This window comes from Lutjanus erythropterus, chromosome 15 (genome assembly GCF_056507025.1).
Source record: "Lutjanus erythropterus isolate fLutEry1 chromosome 15, fLutEry1.hap2, whole genome shotgun sequence".
Lineage (NCBI taxonomy): Eukaryota > Metazoa > Chordata > Actinopteri > Lutjaniformes > Lutjanidae > Lutjanus > Lutjanus erythropterus.
The window spans coordinates 24206245-24229016 of NC_139331.1; the positions used below are offsets into that span (position 1 = coordinate 24206245).

The 22772-nt window shown below is 38.0% G+C and overlaps 3 protein-coding genes across 3 annotated transcripts; all 3 read right to left on the bottom strand.

Moving 5' to 3' along the window:
- Positions 1–701: 701 nt before the first annotated feature.
- On the bottom strand, positions 702–8217 carry LOC146314467 (uncharacterized). Its single transcript, XM_084737877.1, has 6 exons — positions 8039–8217; positions 3719–3807; positions 3237–3386; positions 2902–3042; positions 2408–2533; positions 702–1830 (listed from the first exon to the last, which is right to left on the bottom strand). Exons 2-6 carry the CDS (start codon positions 3805–3807, stop codon positions 1740–1742), a joined length of 597 nt encoding a protein of 198 aa, XP_084594003.1. The 5' UTR covers positions 8039–8217; the 3' UTR covers positions 702–1739.
- An 864-nt stretch (positions 8218–9081) lies between these two features.
- On the bottom strand, positions 9082–10358 carry msgn1 (mesogenin 1). The gene has a single exon (XM_084737452.1). The coding sequence runs from the start codon at positions 10030–10032 to the stop codon at positions 9568–9570; it is 465 nt and encodes a 154-aa protein (XP_084593578.1). The 5' UTR covers positions 10033–10358; the 3' UTR covers positions 9082–9567.
- A 1949-nt stretch (positions 10359–12307) lies between these two features.
- gen1 (GEN1 Holliday junction 5' flap endonuclease) lies at positions 12308–22552 on the bottom strand. Its single transcript, XM_084737763.1, has 13 exons — positions 22263–22552; positions 20882–21080; positions 20607–20783; positions 19326–19436; positions 19172–19245; positions 18959–19044; positions 18576–18726; positions 17408–17444; positions 17016–17096; positions 16275–16405; positions 16118–16179; positions 14849–14998; positions 12308–14032 (listed from the first exon to the last, which is right to left on the bottom strand). Exons 1-13 carry the CDS (start codon positions 22421–22423, stop codon positions 12699–12701), a joined length of 2754 nt encoding a protein of 917 aa, XP_084593889.1. The 5' UTR covers positions 22424–22552; the 3' UTR covers positions 12308–12698.
- Positions 22553–22772: the final 220 nt, after the last annotated feature.

A 22772-nucleotide genomic window follows, 5' to 3' on the forward strand; every position in this document is an offset into this window, starting at 1 on the left:
AGCAAAAACGTGTTGTATTTATATTTTTGTTGAGTGTACATACATGGTAAACTTTTATTTTATATAATAATAATGCTAATGCTAATATAATAATAATTCACAATAGAAAAACACATTGGTCAAAATACCCATATAAGAGTCTCTGATATCTCATTTAAAGTCAAATTAAAATCACTCATCATATCTAATTATAACAGAAAGAAAATGTGAAAGTCCTTGGTCATATCAGAGTGTTTATCCTTTGCAGATGATGTCCTCCTTTTAGACATGCTACCACTGAATTTGAACTGTGATATCATATTCGGTCAAAGGTATTTCAGTGCTTTACAAAGTGGAGTCCTCCACTCAAATTTACATGGTAAGATAAATAGTAATGCACTTGTATGAGTGAAATTCAAATTCTCAGATGATAAAAGTGCAATCCATGGATTTCTTTTTTTCTTACATGTGGCCTTCAGACAGCCAATAGAAATGATTCATTAAGGGCTCTTGGTCCTCCACACTTATCCAAAAATGTCTTTATAATTTATGCATGTTTGCAGTGGTCTTTACATGTTCACTTCCAAATATAAAACACTGTTACTGTGCCACTGTGTACACTACTAAATTTAACATTCATTCTCGTTCATATATTACAGAATTGTTGTAAATTGTAATGACAACTCTCAGACTTGTTTGTGAATAAACAAAAAAAAGAGAAGTTGAGTTTATTTTTAGTTTTATTTTTTTTTCTCCACGACTACGTCATGTCTTGACGATTTTCATAAAACACATTCACAGGTTCACAAAAGTTATGTTAATTACAGTGAATAAAGTTTTTATAACACTTCAAAAAACTGAACACAGTAAAGAGTAATGTCTTATCCTTAACTGAAGTAAATACTAATGGAATTTGCTTTCATTTATAAAAAGCTACTAGATACTATATATTTCACTCTACTACTCATTTATAATGCCTTTTCCTTTTTTGTCTTTACACAATAGGATTGCTGAAGACAAACATGAACGTTCCAGACAGCAATACTCATAACTTAAAAGAGCTGCACATTAACGATATATAAAATATAAAATTAAATACTCATGAATACTTGACAAGTGGAATATTGTCCTTTCTCTTGAAAAAAATGTGTAATAATGTAAGTTCAACAATATTTGCTGCACTGCTTGGTGAGGTTATAATACATTTAACTATTTCCATGTAACAAAAGGAAAGGTTAGGGAGGTCCAAGGTGTACTAAACTAGTAACAGTGGTGCTGGAGGGCTGTTGTGCACTCTTTCATTAATTGTTCCCCACCTTCAAATATACAGTGTCACCCATTTTTAATTCTTTATTAAGGATCAGGAACATTTCTTTAAGGCTCACAGGGTGACTGGAACAAGAACCACAGAACATTTAATGAACTTTGACAAGAATTTTCCCCCCATTTTTAACAGCTTTTTCTCAACAAATAGCTCCTACAGTACCAACAGTATTTCTTTAACATAGATAACAGAATGTGAGGATGCCTTTACATTGTTAAAAAGTTCTGAGGCATTTTATGTGTCCTCGGTTGTCATTTTCACATTATTTCTTTGCCAGTAGACAATATCAATAACCAGACATTTGGCCAGAGTATGTCATGAAGATACTCGGAGACTTTGTAGAACACATAATTGAGGGGCATTTCATTTGCTGCACCGCTTTTAGGCCCCTTCTACATTAACAGGTGCTTGGTTATTGTTTTTAGGGCAGGCTGTGTTAAAAGCGTCGGCCACCAGGGGGCCCTGGCCACCTCTGGCCTCTGCCAGGTGGGGGGTGAGGCGGAGGAGAGACCGGTCCATTGTGGTAGCTGTGTAAAAGGATAAAATCACACATTGGATTCTTGGCTTTGGCCAATAGGGGGCACACTCTGATAAGAGCAGCCATGTGAACTACTCGGGGATATCATCCCCTCTCAGTTACTGTGCAGTTACTTGAATGGCAAAATACAGTGTAATGTCTTTTGCAATGTCATTATTCCATGCACTATTTAAGGCTTCAAATAGTTGAGCAGTAAGTATGTTTTTATTTATTTATACGTTTACATTCTTTGACTTAACATTAGTAAGAAAGTATTTGGGCAAAAGGCTATATTATTTCTGCTATTTGATAAACAAACTGAGAAAGAAATGTGATAATCAGAGGACAAGTTAAAGTGAAGATATTAAGCTACGAGGCTTCAGAGAAAGGGGACAGAAAGGACTGTGCATTGTGTCACAACTCTCAGTCTTTTGGCTTGCAGTTTATTTAAAGGAACGTAAGTGGTGCAAGTACATCTCATTTTTAGACTATTATTTATTAAGGAATCATAAAACTATGCAAGAAAAGTGCTGAGAATTGTGACTTGCAAAGCTCAAGCATGATTTTAATATTCAAATAGTTCTTACCCTCTCGGGCCACGGGGGTGGAAGTGGCGTGGAGGTCCAGGGGGCAGCATGCCACGGCCTCGAGGGTGTGGTGGACGCCCTCTGAAACCAGGGTGACCTGGAGGAGGGGGTGGAGGGGGTCCATGCCTACAGACAGGGACAAGTATAACAGCTATACAAGACACTTTAATGTACACTTTCAGTCAGACGAATCCTTTTGTAGTGATGCACATGAGCCAGTGTTGATTAATTGCAAGATCAAATGAGTGACAACACACATCTACCAATAGACCTTTTTCACAGCAGCCATTTTTTACAAAGAATAATAGAGTAAACACATGTTATCAGCGATACTAATTGAGCTTTTGTGCATTCAGGTTAAACAGAGTCAGGAAAAACTTTTTTCCGACTCCATGTGGATCACAAAGCCTGAGATATAACACGACTCATTGAAATTAGCTGAGAAATGCAGAATGCAGCTGTGGTGTCTTTGTGTGTTTGTGTGAGGCAGTTACCTTGGCATGGGTGGGAAGGGGCCTCTGAGGTGCATGGGAGGTGGTGGGGGAGGAGGAGGAGGAGGGGGGCCCATGCCCATCGGTCCACCTCTACCTCGATGCCCTCTTACATCTGGATAAGGTCGCATTCTCCTCATTCCTCTGCAAGGGAAGTGCAATTTACCCATAAAAATTTAGAAACAGCACATACTAAAAGGTATGTGTTTGATTATGTGTGTAAATCTACAAAAACTAAAAAGAATTTTTTTTTCCATTTTATAATCACAACATTTGTTTGCAAAACAAACAAATTAATAAAAGAAACAATTTGTCATTTATACTTAAAATTTCAGTACCTCATGGGTGCAAATCCATTCATGGGTCCATCTTTCGGTCGACCCCTCCCATGTCCGGGTGGACCAAACCCTTTCATCATGCCTCGCCCACCACGCATGCTGCCTCGATTCATCCGACCCCCTCGACCGCGGCCTTTAAACCCACGACCCCTGAGGAGATAAAAAATAAATATGAGGAGTGCTGCCATGGTTACACTGGTCCAAATTTAATCATGTAAAGATGACCAAACCTAAAGCAGTATGACAAGTTTCACATGCAGCATGAACGGTGTATAGCAGTCTTGTGTTCACCAATCTGACCTCTCCATGACTGCTTCATATAAAAAGATGTCAGCAGCACGAGAGAGGAAAAACAACTCCAGTTTCAACTGGGCGTGTTAACTGACTGCAGTTTAGGAGGCAGTCAAGTAATAAGAGCATTTTACACGTAATTTAGAAACCATTACAGATCCATAAATACACTCAGGAAACATGAGACTGACCTAGCTTTGTTGTCCATTGTGGGTTTCTCAGATTCATCCTTGGAAGTTTTTGAAGTTTCTGTCATCTTTTCTTCTGTGTCTGCATCCATCTGCAAGGATGCAGGTCAATAATTATACACAGCCCCGTGTCAGTACGGCAACAAAATTAACTACACACAAAACAATAAAGACATAAGCAACACCTGCCTTGACAGGAAAAAGATTTAAACCTGCAAATGTGCATTTAGCTTCCACATACAAAATTAATGCACAATAAAACAAGTATTTAATTTGAATTGTTTGGCAATAAGCTCTATAAAATCTGTGAATGTCACTGATGTACTTTAATAGAAAAATGGAATAAAGGAATAAAAAAAACCAAAAAGCTGACATCACTATTACAGCAAAAACAAAGAACACCCCTGAAATTTCCAGTTAGATTTGTTTTGGTCAGAGCTGTTAAATAGTAAGACTCCATCATTGCTCACTACGTACCGGCCTGTGCTACGCATGAGGAGCAGATAATTATCACTTATTGGTATCGGCAGAAAAAAATCCATATTGTGCATTCCTACCTACGCCTGTCATGACATTTTGTACATTTTTTTGTCTTATTTTATATAGATGAGTATCAATATGTACACTGATGAATTTTGTGTATATTAATATATATAAATGTATGAATAGGAATATAGTAATATGTTTGAATTCCTATGTATTAACATGTATAAGTGTATACAAATAAAAATATGGTTGGGGTATCACAATTTCGATATGAACACCAAAAATCAATTGAAATGTGCTTCCAATTTCAGGAGCCAAATCGAAAGGCAGAATCTGTGATTCTCACAGTATTTGCCTTCTCTCCAACCTCCAACTTCAACCTACTTGCAGCATCTGGTGCGTGTTGGAGAAAAAGACACTTCAAAGATGACAAAGCTTACTGGCCGCTATATCAAACTTGATACCATAAAGACTTTTAAAAGAGGAATTTGAAAATGTGCATGACAGTTGCCAAGGAATAAAACCAATAATCTGTTGATCTCTGCAAATCAAAACTTGATAGTCTAACAGTGACATCACTGTCAGTGCAAAATACAAACAAAATGTTTAAATTAAAAAATCTTAGAGATCTTAAAACTTAGTCATATTGTAATATGCTGCAAGAAAGAATAATTTAAGTTTTAATTTTTATTTTGATATTGTGGTTATTTTGCCTGTAAGTGCCTTTGTGTAACTGTTGTCATGCTTTTATGTTTTGTGTGAACCCCTGGGAGATAAGATGATAGCCTATAGCAGCTAACAGGGATCCTAATAAAATCCTTAACATTATTCAGACTCTGTAGGAAGGGAAAATAGGGCATTTTACCATTTTAAAAATTAATTCATGCAGAAATAAGTTGCAAGTTCCCTGCAGTTACAAGTTAATCAAGCATGATGGTAACAAATGTGAGCCTCATTCCCAAAGATTTATCTGATATGTGGAAAAAAAAACATTTGCAGGCATAACTGATGATTCTCTCTTTGATGTTTTGAGATATTTTTATCATATTACTCACAGATTAACAACATATTTAGGTATGCATTTCTACAATAAGGTTAAATATCACTCAGCAGATCTTGTAAACATGAAACCTCAGTGTTGCATGCACTGCATCGCCTTATGACTGGGTGTGACAGACTGTGCATGCCTCATACCGAAGCAGGTGACACGTTTGCGAATTAAGCACGGACAACTGCACGTCAAAGCTGCAAGTGGGAAAATTATTAATAGTCCCAAAGCTTGGATCACTACAGTAAAATGCAGCATATGTGAGTCAGAGAGAGGAGTGGAAGAGAATACTTCTGTGATATAGGGGAAAGGTAAGGGAAGAGGAGGGGGGTTGGGCGCTAAGCATGAAACTGACACTTAGCCAACGCCAATCTGGGGAATCTGCATTTTGAAACAACTTTCAAAATTTGCCCTGGGGGGGCAACCGGCCCAGAAAACAAAACCTGAAAAAGGCGGCTGTAACTTGTCTTTCTTCCTATGTGCCTGATATTTCAGGTAGAGATCTAGCTATTCCCACAAGCGTAAGAGACATTTCCTTTAAACAGGAACAATATTTTAAGATAAATTATGCAAGCAATAATGTATAGTGAGCAGGTCATTAACCCCTTCAGGATGATACAAGTCCTGCATCACCCTCTTGTAGTTTATTTAGCAACAATGACCCACTCACTGTACATTATCCCATTTGTGGACTGTTGGCTCAGAGTTCATGTTTTGTATACATCTTCTGTGTCGTAATTAGTTCACAAATCCAATTTCAACACAGAAATAGAAAAGGTCTGCTAAACAGAAATAACAGACCTCAGAATGCTGACACTGACCAATCAACATCAAGTATTTAATAAAGTCATATAATAAAACAATAATTTCAAGTTTTTTGTTTTTTTTGTTTTTTTTTTAAGAAGATTCTATGATATTCCCTGGTTTCTAGTTTTCCATGTAAGTGAACTAAACATGTTTGGGATGTGGAACAAACATTTGAGGAAGTCACCAGACTGACAGTTTTTGGGAAACTGTTACAATCACCTTTTTCTTACATTTTATGGATCAAACAATCTATTCCAAGAGCTTACTTTTTCATACTATGCCTGCAGGAACATAATTTATTCACTAAGAGCTTTCTAGCATTTAACAGCCTATATCGTTTTTATGATTTGATATCATTTGTTATCCTTCGAAGACTGATGAATTGCGAGTATAACAAGAATTGAGTGCATTAAAAAACTTGTTTTTGTGCTTAAACTTGCTTGTATGTCTCTGTGATTTTTCTTGTCAGACTGTAGTACAGGTGGACAATAATGACACCTAAATCATAACAACTGTGTGGTTAGAAATCTAAAGGACTGTATTATTGTTGGAGTTTTTAGCTGGTCTGAAGGCTATGGGTATTTGACCTGTTTCATGGATATGAAGATACAGATTCTGAGCTGTACTAAATGTTAGTTGTTATATGTCTTGTTTTGTAGTTAAGGGGACAGTTCAGCCTAAAATCAGACATACACATTTTTCCTTTTACCTGTAGTGATGTTTCTCGATCTACATTGTTTTGGTGCGAGTAGCTGAGTTTTGGCGATATCGGCTATAGAAATGTCTGCCTTCTCTCCACTATAACAGACCAGCCTGGCAACCTTGTGGTGGTGCTCAAAGTGCCAAAAGATAAATTTGAAAAACTAAACAGCAACGTCTCTTTCTAGAACTCATGACCCAGTTACTCAGCATAATCCACGGGCCTTGTTGTGAGCAGTTTCACGTAGGAACTTTGTTTTACTTGTGCAGAAAGAATACAGTTCCCACATGAAACTGCTAACAACAAGGTCTGTGTATCATCTTGAGTACCTGGGTCATGATTAAAGAGACATTACTGTTGAGTTTATCAAATGTATTTCTTGGCGCTTTGAGCACCACAAACCTTGTAGTTCCATTATATAGAGGGTAGACATCTCTATGGCGGATATCTCAAAAAATCAGCAACTCACACCAGAACAATGTAGATGGATATATGCATATATATGTGTGTGTACATATATATATGCATATATATGTGTGCACACTGTCCCTTTAAGATTGTGGGTCTTTGTTTTGTTGATGTGGCAAGTGTATATTGTGTAGCTCATGAGAAATCTCAATAAAATATCATTTAAAAAGGCAGATATTCTTATCTAATTGTGCGTTATTATATCTTACATAGAGGTGCCAGGATGCTAAAGCCTGTGAAGCTTTAATATATAGCAATGGCAGTAAACTTGAAACTTTACTGACTCTAACCATGCCATGGAGGACATACATTATCACAGTGTTACTTTAAAGAAAATAAGCCTGCAGAGCCACAGGCACGTCGAGCGTCATGGAAACATTTTTATCCTGATCCTCAGAGGCGGTTGGAGCTGTGTGAGCCCTTAAATATTAAGCCAGGAACATCAGAGGAGAGCCTAGTCCAACAAATACACCTAAAGTCTCTAATAATACTCCCTAATACTGTTTAACATAAGAGTTAATAATGAGGCACAGCCGGCTAAATTATGATGCAGCGAGCCAGAGGGGCCCTGTCTAATTCCTGGAGTGAACATCGCAAGGCAATCCCGCCTCACAATATGTTGAGTCCTAAACAGTTGCTTCGTTTTATGCGTATTAAAATAGATAATCTCCGTTTTGATATCAACTTTCCGAGCAGAAAATACGAATTAAGTGACCCTAATAATAAGCGTGTATTTAAATGTTGGTCATGCACGAGAGGGGCGTTCCTGTGATTTTCAAACGCTCCGGTGAAATGTAAAGAAGGAATCACTTACTTCTGTTGGTGATGCAGGCGAGGTAGATTCAAAAAAAGTAATATATTTTCTATTTGCTAATAAAAATAAAAATATATATATTAGAAAAATAAAAAATTACAAAATTTCCGACAGCTTCTGCAGCTCCTTCGCGCTTTGAAATGGCGGCTTCGTCAGACTAGCCTACATCCCAGGTTGGGATTTCTTTGTGTGGACCACATTATGTAGAAGTCACGCCCACCGGGAAGAATTTTGACGTCTGATTGGCTGCTTGTTGCTCTTATCCCGCCTGTGTTTCGTGTTTTCGTTTTCTGATTGGAGAGATCGTCTGACGTATAATCCAACCGTGTTGCTCATCCTTGAAGACGGTCCATTAATTAACTGGGCCACAAGTGGAACCCCAGACTCGCGAAAGATCTCGCGAGAGTGATCATTTTAAACCAAACCATGCTCTTTACCTAGTTCTAACCAAGTGTTGTCTCTCCCTAAACCCACATTGCTTTTAAGCACAGCTTTGCTACTTTATGAAATACAATTAGCTTGTAAACCGTGCACTTTACAGAAACAACGGTTATAAATCTCGCGAGAGTTTCTGAAATCTTGGGTTCCCTTCTGGTTACGACCGTTAAAGAACCCATACAATACAATACAATCCAAAATAAAAATTAAATTAGACACTTCATTGGTGCATTACATGGACTGAAAAAGCAAAGTTAAAGTAGGTAAAGTAATAGAACTGTAAAACCTTAACTATTTGTTTAAATATATAGTTTTCCTTTTGTGTTTTTATTTTTGTCAAATTATAGACCTGCCGATATTGAAGAGAACTACATGTTTTGTAATTATACAATAACGGTTTACTCATTTTAAAAATGTGAGATATACAAAAAAAGGGCAACCAGTTCGACACATAATTTCTTTTAAATGTAAGTGAGTAAAACATGTAAAATACGCGTGTGTGAATTTAACCTCGACCTCATACACTGGATTTGTATAAACGTGTTAAACACGCCTGATATATTTTACAATTAGAAGAAATATAAGAACTTAATGGACAGTTTAACTCATTGTTAACGAACACGTTATTTAATAACTTTCAGACACAACAAAACCTAAAAATACCATGCAGCCATTAAGTTCTAAAATATACCAGTAAACAAACTACAAGAGATTAAAAACAGCCTCAGTGAGTATGATAATGTTTCTTTAAACATAGAAACAGTGGAGATATTCAATCCATAAAGCCGTATTTCATTCCCATTAAGATGCCATGGGTCAAACATATACATATCAACAAACAGCCAACTCCACTTCCAAATACTGAATTCATAATTCCAACAATAGCAGCCTCATATACAAAAAAAAAAAAATAATAATTGCCAAGTGCCCGCTAAACAATATTTACATCAAGGGCCAAAAAGTGAGAGACAGGAAAAGTATGAGATGAAATCTTACAGATGTTGCATTACTTATCAGAAATATGAAACTAAACCCATCAAATGTCCAGATGAGAGTAAACCTGATGCGTAAAAGTGGTCCATGTGTGTCCATTACGCGCGGCTCAGGATGTCTGAAAGCTGGTTGATGTATTCAATAGTGTATTTTAGGGTTTGTATCTTGGTCAGGGGTTGTCCTCTCTTGCTGTAGTCCGGCGGCAGGTAGTCACGGAGTTGGTGTAAAGCCTCTGCTAGACTCCTCATCCGCATCTTCTCCCTCTCGCTGGCTTTCATGCGTCTTTTGGTGGACATCTTGGGCTTGCTCAGCCTCTGCTGCGCCGCCGGAGTCGCCCTGCGTCCCGTGAAGCCGAAGGAGAAGTCGCTGACCTCCTGATGCCCGCTGGAGTAGCACATCTCCGGTGAGGAGCACATGGAGTCCATCGAGGACTCCGGTGAAGACGTGGACTGAAGCGACTCCTGATCGTCTCCAAAAGTGCTCCCCCGCCACTCTGACAGGATTTTAGCAGTTACAACCTCCGAGTCCATGTTAGAAATATCCCGAGACTTCCAGACGTCCATGCTGCGAGGATGACATCAGAGACAGGTTGTGTGGAGGCGATTTTGCCAAAGCGTTTTTATACAGAAGCAGATCTCCGGAGGTTTATGGGTTCACAGCTCAGGCGAAAAAAAGTTCAAAGAAAACCTCAAGTGCCAAAATGCGACCATCCCGAAGGCCGTCGTTCGTTATCACTCGGGTGTGAATAAGGCTAAATAGACGGATAATGTGATAGAAAGAAAAATAATTAGATTCCCTTTGTGGGAAATTACTCTTTAAAGTCTGCACGACGACAATTATCAGTTTGATGTGATCTGTCTAACGAAGGAATGAGAGGATGCTGTTTCACCTGAGACCTTCACACGTCTCTGGCAAGTCAGGCCTGCGTGTGTCCTCAGTCTGGACGTTAAATAGTCAAAAATAAAACAAAAATAAAATGGGTTTCAACAGCAAATATACATTTTTATATTTATAACTCAATTAAAACATACTTTAACTTGAGATTGAATTCAAATCTGAAACATCTATTTATTTTTTAGGTTTTACTCTAAACCTAGATTAAATTAATTACAGTTGCACTAAAACTTTAAACTTCAATTCAAATTGTGACCCAGCATTAATTTAAAACTTGCACTTGCACAGGAGGTTTAACTTTCTGAGATGGACTGGTAAAATTATCAAGTTCATCCAGGGAAAGTTAGGGGACAGACTCAACCCAATTTGATTTTATATGTCTCTTCTTTCTTTCACTCCAGTCCAGTCATATATATACATACATATATACACACACACATATAGAAGATAATAAAATTATAGTCTACTAGTTGTTCCTACTTACAAAAAATGTGATAAAAGTTAAAATATTAATTCTTTTGCTCAGAACCTCCTACAACCAACTCAAGGATCCCCGTTCGTCCCCGGACCCCAGTTTGAAGAGCAGAGTTAGCAAAAAAATATGTTCTTCCTATTGATTTAACTTTAATTTAGGCTTACATCAATAAACTTACATTTTCTAAACTACTAAACTGTACATTTTAAATCTAGATTTCTTAGTTTTAAACCCAGTTTTGCTGAACTCAGATTAGAACAAATCTTTGATGAAATTAATCATTGGTGGTGCAACGCAGTCTAAATGTAAATATCAGAGTGACTAATGGTTCAGAATCAGCAAGAATCATTGTTCCTTCTGCAAAGTGTGTAATTATATGTTCAAAATGCTCATCATGTTCTCGTCCTCGTAATCCTGTTGCCACTTGCCTCCTGGAGTAATGCTACGTTTCCAATGCAGTTTTTCCTGTTTGAGAAGTTTTCCATGAACCGTGAATATTCTACAAAAGAAAATTACATGACTCTGCATACTTTGGTAGACAAGCCGATTTGCACTTGAAAACAATCTGAATTATCCTGATTGTCCTGAACTGTTTATTCCGCACTTGCTTTAAAGAAAATAAGAGTTAAGTGGGACTGAGTTGTTATTTGGGGCAGAGGATGCAGCTGTCACCAAGCTCCTGCCAGACCTTTCATGTCTGAAAAAGGTGTGTAAGGCCTCACTCATGATCAAGGGGCCCGACACTGGCAGGTTGTAAAACCAATGGCTCAGCGTCCTCCTGTGTGTCCTGCTCATAGCTACAGAGAGAAAGCTCTGCAGGTGACATGTAGCTTGTCAAACAGCAGTGGGAGAAAACAAGCTCATGTGGTGCTTTTAAATGGCATTCGATACTTAAAACTGTGCTAATCCACAACCCTTTCCCCTGATTTACATAAAATGCTCTTTTCAGGATCAGAGCAACAGACTGTGTCGAGGCTAACTTTGGTGCAACAAAACATTCTTTAAGAACTTATTTATTTGAGCAATTTCATGTTTTGTGTCAAGCTTTTCATTTTCGCAGCATAAACTGCAACAAACATCTAATGAAACACATTCAATAAAAATCATTCCTTTCATTTCTGCTGATAAAAGAAAATGTTTGACTCGAGGTCCAGCTTTCAAACTCCATTTAGTATCACATCAACAAGCTGCAGAAAAGCTAAGACAAACTTATTTCTTGATTAACTGTTTGATATTCAAAACATAAGACAACAGTAAAAAAGGCCTATCATAACTTACTTAGTCTCTAGCTGATGCCACCGAATGTCTTGTTTAATAGACAAACCAAAATCTAAAAATATTAGGAAAAACAGAAAATTCTCATATTTGAGAAGCTGCAGCCATCTATAGTTTGACCTATTTGCTTGAAAATGTGATTACTGAATTATTAAAAGAGTAGCAAATAAATTTTCTGGCAATTGACAAATCAACTAATTGACCCATCCTAAGTCCCACCCATTTTGGCTCTGTGCTCCAATAACAGTTAAGCAAACTTAGCTAAATAGCAAGATAATGATTCATGTAGATTAGCTAGCTAGTTAGCCAACATTTTGCTAACTTAAAGGAGAAATTTGGTTTTCTTGTCAACAAAGACGAGTTTAGCATATTGCAAATACAAATAACAAGAAAGGGAAAAGATGACCGATGTATCAAGCTTGCTCAACTGTCATTGGAGCACAGAGCAAAAAGGGGCGGGACTTAGAAAGGATCAACTGTTGCAGCTCTGTAAAAAAGTTCATAAATGGGGCCTGAGTTAAGATTTTTTTTGTTCAACATGAAATAGGTTAGATTTTCTTGTACATCATCCTGTTATCACACCGCTCACTTCAGGAACTTCAGTCTCAGTCTCTCTGCCAGTGGCAGTGGACTCTCACTACAAACCACCGAATCGTCACTGTCTAACACAACGACAGGTGAATCCGGAGTCTGAAGGAACACGTCACCATCCACTGTAACTGGTGAGACATCCTGACATGTGCCCTTAGTTGACACAGGTATGCAGTTTATTTTATCTGCACTGCAGCTCTGAGGTTTTAGCGGCAATAACTGGAAGTTGTGAGCTGTTTTTGCTGTAGGTTTGGCTGTTTTAGGTCCAGAAACAGGTTTCAGGGGAAAAGCTGAAATGAAACTGCGCCTCACCCTGTTTACGGGCTTGTTTTTAGCTTTTCTTTGATGTCCAATCTGCTGGTTCTCTGCGTCACTGTCCTCGCTGGATGAACCCACGCTCATACACACACTCTTCTTGGTGGTCTGTGGCGCGTTTCTGTCCTTCTTGTCACTGTGACCTGGGTCAGAGTGGCACCTCTGTGGTGGGACAGCCAATGAAGAAACGGCTTTTCTGACAAATTTATATTTGTGAGGAGGCTTTTGGGAGCCGTTACATTTGTCTTTTGTCTTACTTTGAGCTTGTACTGCAGGCCTCAGCTGCTGCTTTGAACTGCGAGTTTCTGTTTCTGATTTATTGATTGCACCTTTGTCAGTGAGTGGTTCTTTTTTGCTAACAGCAGGTTCCTTTCCTGGCAAATCACTACCTTTACTGGAGATCTGTCCATTTGATTTTGAGTTTAAGTTATGAGAAGAAATGTCATAGCTTAGTTGTTTTGATTCAACATCAGTGTGTTTCTCCATCTGATCTATAGCTTTAGCTGTGTTCCTCATGAGCACCCTGTCCCGTAGAGAACACTCTGCTTCTTTGACATCACTTGAGGTTTTGTGTCCGCCGTTCTCAACCTCACTTTCCATGACATCGCCGTCTGTGTTTTTTTTGCTCAGCTTGAGCTCAGTGCAGTGGTTTGCTGCCGATTGTGGAGTCGGAGAGGCCGTGAAGGACAAAGCATCCCAGTCGATATCGCTCAGGTGTAGAGCGTCGATGACAACGGAGACGGACGGTGAAGCAGCAGCCTCTGATTGTGCATGAGACAGAGGAGTATTGGGACAATCACCCACACTGCTGTGGTCTTCCTTTGACTTCTGCTGCTGTTTATGGGTCACTGGTGTGTCCAAAACCACCACTTCTGGTTCCTCTGTGTTTGAGATGGTAGGGAGCAGCGTTTGTGGCTGAGTGTTAGAGGAACTCTGAAGGGTCATCTGAGCCAAGAGGTCTGAAATACCATCAGAGACATCAGACTTCTCCTTTTTACTCTTCGGCTTCTTCTCTGTAAAGAAAATGAAATCTCACATAAAATCTAATTCAAACATGTTTTGACATTTTTAAACCATAATTCTTATTTAGCTTTGATTTAGTGGGGCTACAGAGGTGACATGTTATGGTTGAGACACAACTGATAACAAAATTATTTAATGAATTTGTCAAAAAATTGAAAGCTTACCAGTAAAATTATATGCAATGGCTTGCATATTGATAGATATATAATTAAATTCTGCAAAATTTACATTTGGTGTTAATTTATTTTATAGAATATATCCTAACAGAGGCGATGCATTAATCTTTTTATTGTGAATTGGGAGAGTCGAAATGACCACTTATGGCAACTCCAGTAGTTATCAAATTCCGACATTCAAGTGGCAGTTGTGAACATATTCAAACCAGTATTATTGGTCGTTTTCTTTATTAGGAAGTGAAGCTCTACAGCAGTTATGACCGGGGGAAGAAGGGGAGCAAAGTACAACCTGCATAAAGTGACAGCGAAGCCTGTGAGACGACAGACACCTCTCGGCTGCATCAAAGCCTTTGGTGTGAACTAGTCGAGCTGCCAAACTCTACATTTTCAGGTGTCAGAGCTGCTGTAATAGACAGCCTTGAAAAACAAGTCAAAGCTTCAGGTGCCTTTGATCAGGACGCCCTTGTCAGCACAACGTGGGAAGTCAAGTCTGTGGGGGGGGGGGGGGGCTTGTTTCTGACATGGTTCATTTCACACAAAAAAATCTTCACAGAAAAATAATATGCTATAATCAGTATTTTATATTGATACATTAATATTTCAAGTAAATATTATGAATTATTGTCTTACTCTTGGTCTTCTTCTCTTCAGCCAGAGCTTTGTCTCTCAGGTAGCTCTCCACCATCTCCGGGAAGGCCACACGGACGAGAGACTCTTCCTCCACCGTCCTCACCTCGTGTTGATCCTCCGCAGGCCGATCCTCAGGAAACACATAATGTTCTGCAAAAAGAAAATGTCAAGGTCAGGTCCACACTGGTCTCAATAACACTCTCATTTCATCGATATAGGAAAGAAGAAGGTGGTTAACTCTTCTTTACTGATACTGTAAAAAAATATGTGCGGTTCATCACCACTGAGGCATTTTGAGGAAACGTAAAACTCAACGAAACTCAAAATTGAAAATGAAATTGGTTTTAGTACTTACTGCATTTTCAGTTCAAATATAGATAACAGTCAAATGTATAAGAAGAATAATATGTAAAAATTGCACATCCAAAGTTTAGGACTTTAGTCCAAATAGGATGTATATTCAACTTAACATGTTCCTTAAATCTGACATAATATGACATATCATGATCGTTTTATGATTTATCACAGTATATATATTACAGATTTACAGAAGTTTGAGCATAACAGTACACTCAAAGTACAAAAAGTAAAAGTGCTCATTATGCAGAGAGGCCTATTTAAGAATAAGATATATTATATTATTGAATAAGTTTGAATCATTAATGAGTTCATTTGGTTATTTTAATGTTGGAGCTGTTAAAAAAGTTTTTTTTTTATTTACTGCTGCATACTTTGAGCTTACATCATAATTTATTTGTTTATTATATTTTGTACTATACTATTATATACCTGATAAAATAAGTAAAGCTATCAAATAAATGTAGTGGAGTAAAAAGTACATTTCCCTCTGAGATGCTGTGGATTAGAACTAGAAAGTAGAAGAAAACTGAAGGTACGAGTTCTTCAAAACTGTACTTCAGTGCTGCACTTGAGTAAATGTACTTAGTTACTTTCCACCACTAAATACAACAAATGAGGAGCCTCATTTTGAGTCAGTTGATTGAGACTTTTTTTTTTTCTCAGGCCGGCTTGTTAGTGAGGTGGACTTTGATATGATAGATTTCTCAGCCTGGGGAGGAAGCCGGTTTAGCACCTCGTGGCTGTTGTGACCGATCTGTCACCTCTGAACCCCACCTCACAGCAAGTCACTAACAGACGACCCGGTGACGAGCACCCCGCACCCCAACCTCCACCTAACGCAGCAGTCATGTCACTCAAAACAGAGCTGATGATGTCACCAGCGTCCTTTGTTGGATGGTTTAAACTGACCTGGTGTGCGCCAGATGATTTCGAAGCAAGCGACAGCGTTCCTCACCCTCGGTTTAAAGATTCTTTTGTAGGAGAAAGGTTTCATTCGTTAATCGTATGCTGAAATAACATTTTATTTTGTTGGTGTGTAAAGTTGATATTGAACTTGTAAGTCTACCTGAGGGGCGTGATCTGGGAGGACATTTCTCTTCCGTATTTTCTGTTCATCAGCTCAGCGTAGGTCATCAAGACTAAAACCTTTTCACTGGTGTAGTGCTTCGGCCACTCCATCTTGTCATGGGCAAATTTCTGGAAAACACAAATTCTTAAATTAAACAGAGCCGACCCATTTTGGGCAAATACATTCTATAAAAATGTCATTTCTAGCATATCTCCCATTGACAGTGCAAGTGATGAATTAATCTTAATATAAAACATTGATTTGTTTTTCACCGTGATGCTTAACTCTATATTTTTGTCACGCTGAATTCAAGCTGAAGTCAAATTTCCAGTCTTGATGGACAATTCAGCTGTCCAACTTATTTTAAAGCACCTTGAATGGCATGCACTTTCTGTCAGAAAGATGTCTTTCCTTTTAAATGTATTCTCCCAAAATGAAGCATATGGGTGTATTTTTAACAATCATCTCCACAAATGAATAAAATTACTGTTAAGTGGCTTAAAGAGCAGTATTTTAATTATTTTGAAGCCTTTTAGATTTAGAACTAAATCTAAAAGAAATGTATACTTTCTATAAAATATATTGTAATTTAATGTAATTTTACATATCATCAGTATTATTTTTGGCCCGCAGCCTTCCCTTCCAGGTTTATTTTTGGTCCTTCATAGGAAAGAATTTGGGCACTTCAGTGCTAAAGACATAACTAAATGAACAGCTAATTTAAAATCAACCTGTTACCTGCATCAGCAGCATATTTGGCTGCCTCCTCTTGAAATGTGACACAGGTTTATCCTTGGAAATCAGGAACTCACGAATGATCTGCAAAATGAAATTCAAGTATTAAAAAACATATTCTGAAGATTAATAGGGGTTCCCAAACTTTTTCACGTCAAGGAACCTCACAATAGATGCACATTAGACCACAAAAGATTTTGACTAGGATTTTGTCTCTTAAGGTCTTTGAGTATAACCCTATTTTTTTCCCACGTTGTTCCAATTTCCAAACAAATGTGATAAAAGTTGAAATATTCTATTCCTCCTTTTAGTGGGGACCCACTACGTCTTACTTAAGGACCCCAGTTTGAAAAACACTGATATATGAAACGATGAGCAGATGAAAACAGCTGTACCTCTGTAAAGGGGAACAGATGGCTTGCCAGTGTTTTCCTAAAAAAAGAAATGAAGCACACGTAAAATGAACAGACACACACGACACGACATGAAAGAAAATCATCTTTTAACATCATTACACCTATAATGAGTTTCCGAGGCCCATGTGGACGTAAATTTAGTTTAGTCTGATTAATAGTCAAAAACCCAAAGATATCAGGTTTACTAGCATCGAAGAAGAAAAACAGAAAACTGTCACATTTAAGTAGCTTTAAACAATTACATTTCTGCCACTTTTGCTTATATATGCTTTAATTATTAGGATGATCATTCACAGACTTATTATAAAGCTACTAATCTTGATCATCCTTTTAATATGTTACCTTTATGCTCTTAGAGTACTTTCTCATGCCATGGCACTTCTGTTTTTCATTTTGGGGGATTTTCGCTTTCCACTGTTTAGTTAAATTTAAGACGGATTTTGAAGAAGAAAAACTAAACATCAAATACGAAACTACAGGTATAGTCTTCTGAGTAAATATAGATTTTTAGTTAAAAATTGGAAATAAGGCAAGTAAGGTGAGTTAAACAACATTTATTGTTGATTAGTGTGAAAAAATATATGTCCGTAATGATTTTAATCACTGCCGTTGTCCTACAGTCAGACTCTGAAATGAACTTTTATAAGGCAGAATGAAAATTTCTGTGGTCAAAGTCATTTAAAACCCAGGATGTATTATTATTATTATTGTGGTTCTCTGTATTATAGTTTACACATGGATGTTAAATAAGTAAGTAAATGACATCCTGTCTCTTTTAGCCTTTAGGTTAATGTTACCCAACAAGCTAACTCCTCCGTGCTGTCCAGGACACCAGAGGACAAAGATTACAAAGACGAAGAACAAAAACTTTAAAGACTGTAATAGGATAACAGAGGCATGTAAAATCCAAATACTGTTGAGTTCGCCTAAGATTAAATATACCGCCATTTTGCACTTGGAGTCAATTTTGCACCATGCTCAACGCATTTAGTAAAAGAATATTTAAGACCTTCTTAAACAGAATTTAGGATTATTTAATACTTTTTAAGGCCTTTTATAATTAAAGGTTAATTTATATATCTTCAGACTTTTAAGAACCTGCATGCATCCTAATTAAACTACTGTTCATTCCCATAAAGTCACATACTTCCTGATGTTTGCCTCAAAAGACAAGGCCTGGCGTGTCCGTTCATAGTGGTGCCAGTCACAGGGACATTGGTAGTCAAAGTCCTGAGGCTGACAGAAACGTTTGCTGTCACAAAGCACACAGCCACCGCGCTCATGTGCCTTCGCTGAGCCTGAAAAAGGGAGGAGATGAATAAGAATAAATATTTGATAAAAAACAGGAAAAGTAGGGGGGAAAAGCCAAGACAAACGGAGAACTTTAAAATCTAACACACGTCTACAAATTGGGTGTAAAGTGAGACTACCCCATCTCTCACATATGTGTATGTTTTAACATTTACAGGTTAAATCCCCCTGCTTACCACCTCTTATCAGGATCAGAGTTCAAAGCAGGGCGCCACTCACCAGGATGTCGACATACGTGGCAGTGAGCAACCTTCTTTACAACCCCCTCACACACACCCGCACTCTCGTCCTTCCACTGGATGAACCTGAGGTGGCCGGAGAGAGGTTACAAGTACACAAACATGACACCACACACTCTTTATGTGAGCAAAACTGAACAGAATTCTGCAGTCAAAAGGCAAGAAAGATGATCCACAGAGCATTGCTTCTTACCTCTGCAGGAGTGTTTGTCCCTTCAGCATCTGGATGAGCTTCAGAGCTTGCTCTCTGCCAACACCTGGTATGCCCTTATGGAAGAATGTACAGTTATAATCAGTCATTAGTAGTGATTTAGATGATGTAAATTTCACATTAAGGCGCTCTCTACCTTGGGAATGTAATCACAGCCGAGGAGGATGGCCAGACCGACGAGATTCTCTCTGGAGAGATGTAACTCTGTCTGTACCCTGGAGGTCTTGTAACAGTCCACCTGAGGGTCCTGGAGAGAAAAGTGAGGAACAGTGTCATGAAAATGTGCTCAGAAAATACACATTCTTGAGTTTGAGTTCAGTAACTGTCTGTCTCTCTGCCTGCCAGACTCCATTAACATGTCGCTCAATTTAACCGTTATAAACATTTATGCCTTCTGAAAGATTATTAATGATTTATTACGTCTCATAAAGAGACATTTACTCATGCAGTAAAGTGAAGGCAAACAAAAACAGCTGTTCTGGAAGGAAATGAAGCTTTAAAAGGAGAACATAGCAGCTGTAGTATTGTTGAGCAGAGCAGCAAGTATTTCAACTTAACATGATTGTTAACATGAAAAACCTTCCTCTGATCTTTTTGTCCATATGCATGGCCCAAAAACTCTTACATAATTGTTCCTATAAACAATAAGAGAACAATTATTTTGCCTAAAACTAGAACCAGATAGAACACTTCTCCTTCACAGGCTGAATTCAAATTGTTAGACTTGGAGTTCTTCAAATAAATACTTTAAAGGACCAGTTGTAGGATTACTGGCATCTAGCGGTAAGCTTGTAGAATGCAAACACCTCGCCTCACCCTCCCCTTCCAAGTGTGTATGCACTTATGGTGGCTGCAAAACTCGCACGTAACACAAAATGCTGCATCTAGAGCCAGCGTTTGGTTTGTCTGTTCTGGGCTACTGTAGAAACTCCCTCCCATGGAAGACGACCCATGCCGTCTGTGGAGTTCAAATGTCTCCTTCTAAGGAAACAAAAAGGTCATTATACATTTGTGAAACCATTCTTATGAATATTATATTCTACTTCTGTCATGTTCTGCCAATGAATCCCAGTAAATCTAACATACTGGACCTTTAAAATAAATAAAGTTTTAGGGATGTAATTAGGAACAAAAGCATGAAATACAGTATTTGCCTCTGGAAATCAAGAAGGAATGTGTATTTAAACACAACCCTGGAAAAATCTCTGACAGGTGCACAGGTGTGACTTTACTGTTCTGGATAAAGTTTAATCTAAATCCCTCCACTCAGGCATAAATTCAACCACAATCCCCAGAACAGTCTGAGCTGAAGAAGCCTGTCATGTGAGCAGTGAAGCATGTTTAAATCAAATTCTAGTCCTGTGATTTGGGTTGAACTCTTTCAAGATGTGGATGAGATGCAGTTTCACAAACATACTTTACTGTTCATATTAAAGTTCCTGTAGACTGTCCGGGCTCCGTACAAGAATGCGTCTCCGTCATTAGTGATGCAGCCGTCCACCAGGCCCTGTGAGTCCAGGTAAGCACACATGGCCTCGGCCTCCCCAGCAGCAGTTACCCACGGGACACCTAGATAGTCCAACATGTCTGCACACTACAGAGGACAGATGAGGACAAGACTGCTCAAAAACACCAGGAATTTATTATGCCTGACTCTGATGAAACATGCAGGACATTGAAGGACCAACCGACCTCTCTGAGCACAGCTTTAAAGCGCCCTCTGCTGGTGTTTGTTGTAGACTTTGGACCGGAAGCCTTTTTGAATCCTCCATATCTTGTTTCTGTCCTCTTGCTCATGGTTTCTGCTTTAAGTTTCGGGGCTTCTCCTTCCATCACAAAGACAAGCTTCACCCCCATGAGCGTGAGGGACGACACCCTGAAAAATAAATTCCTGGACACAAAAGAGAGCACTGCCTTTGAGTGTTTAAAAGATTAGAATTGAAGCCAACATCATAAGTAAACAGTGGTACAAAGTCACTATGTACATTTACACAATTATGAAACTTAGGCACAATTTTGAGGTACTTGTACTTTATTTGAGTACTTCAATTTTTTTTTACTATTGTCTTATATGTAATCTATGGTGATGCTTAATACTTGCTGTTTGTTTTTTAATATTGTTAATTTTTTTGTTACTGTCTTGTTTGCAGCCCATGTTAACTGTGTTGAAGCCAAAGACATTTTTCCAAATTATGGACAATAAAGTTTAATTTAACCTAACCAAACCAATTTACCCAGCAGTACATAAAGTAGCACCTTAAACAAAATCCAATATTGATATATTAGCCAATATTCCCTATGCAGAATATATATATATATATATATATATATATATATATATATATATATATATATATATATATATATATATACCCACATTTTTTTTGCAATGATCTGTCACATGTGGTCAGGGACTAAAATTAGCACCATCCACCAGCCAAATGCTGGTAAAATATTTAAGTGGCTCGTAGATTTGCTGCAACTTAAAAAAACTAAGGCTACACAATTAATCGAAAAACCATATGTTATCATTATCATGTTAGCTTTAATGGAAGCATTTATATGCACATATATAAGCATGTATTTGATCATTTTTACTGTATAGTTATTTAGAAATATTAAACATACAATTGAAACTTTACCGTTGCAGTGCAGTGATATTATTTTTGACAATAAAGCTGTTGAACTGTATATAAATATCCTACCTCCATTACATATCTGTCACTAAAATCTGGGTTTATGTATACATTCTACATTCTGTATAACGCACACGGGCAGATATAGCGATATCATATTTCCTCACTCCCTAATATCAACATTACGCCCAATAATCCAGTATCCCTACTTATAGTACAATAATATAAGACATCTTATTCTGGAATGGGCCATCCTGCATGAGTATATTTACTTCCGGTACTTTAAGTCAAATTGAATGCTAATATTTTTGCTATGACTTTTACTTGAGACAGAGTATTTCTGCACTGTAGTATTGCTACTTTAACATTAGTAATATATCTGAGTGTTTCTCCCGCCAACGTGTGTGATTAATTAAACAACAATATGTAACATTTACCTCAGGTGGGGTTTGGTAACTCTGCCCATCATAGCCTGGACATGCTGGGCCTCACACACCCATAAACTCAGGTCCACTGCCAGCGTCTTTCCGCTCAGACTGTACAGCGGCACCGACTCTCGAACCGGCTCCACGATAGACCACAAATCATGAACACCCATAACTGCTCCAGATGGCTTTAAACTGATTTAACGGAAGGAAAATGTGTATATAACGTTATTGCTACACAACACAACACACGACAATGAGCCGGAGTTTTCAAACAGTGGCGCCGTTGGGCTGCGTTCAGATTCGTTGAACTTCTCTGTACTACTACTTCCTTGTTGCTGTACTAAATATCGCGACGTTTGAAAGAAAGTGAATTCGACGCTTAAGTTGAATATAAGTCAGTAATAGGCTTTACATGTAGTAATTACAGCTCTTATATTCTCAATGATTATTACTGCAGAAAAACAAAGTAGACAGAAAGGGAACACGACCACAGAATGGATCGCAGCCTACCGTTTTTTT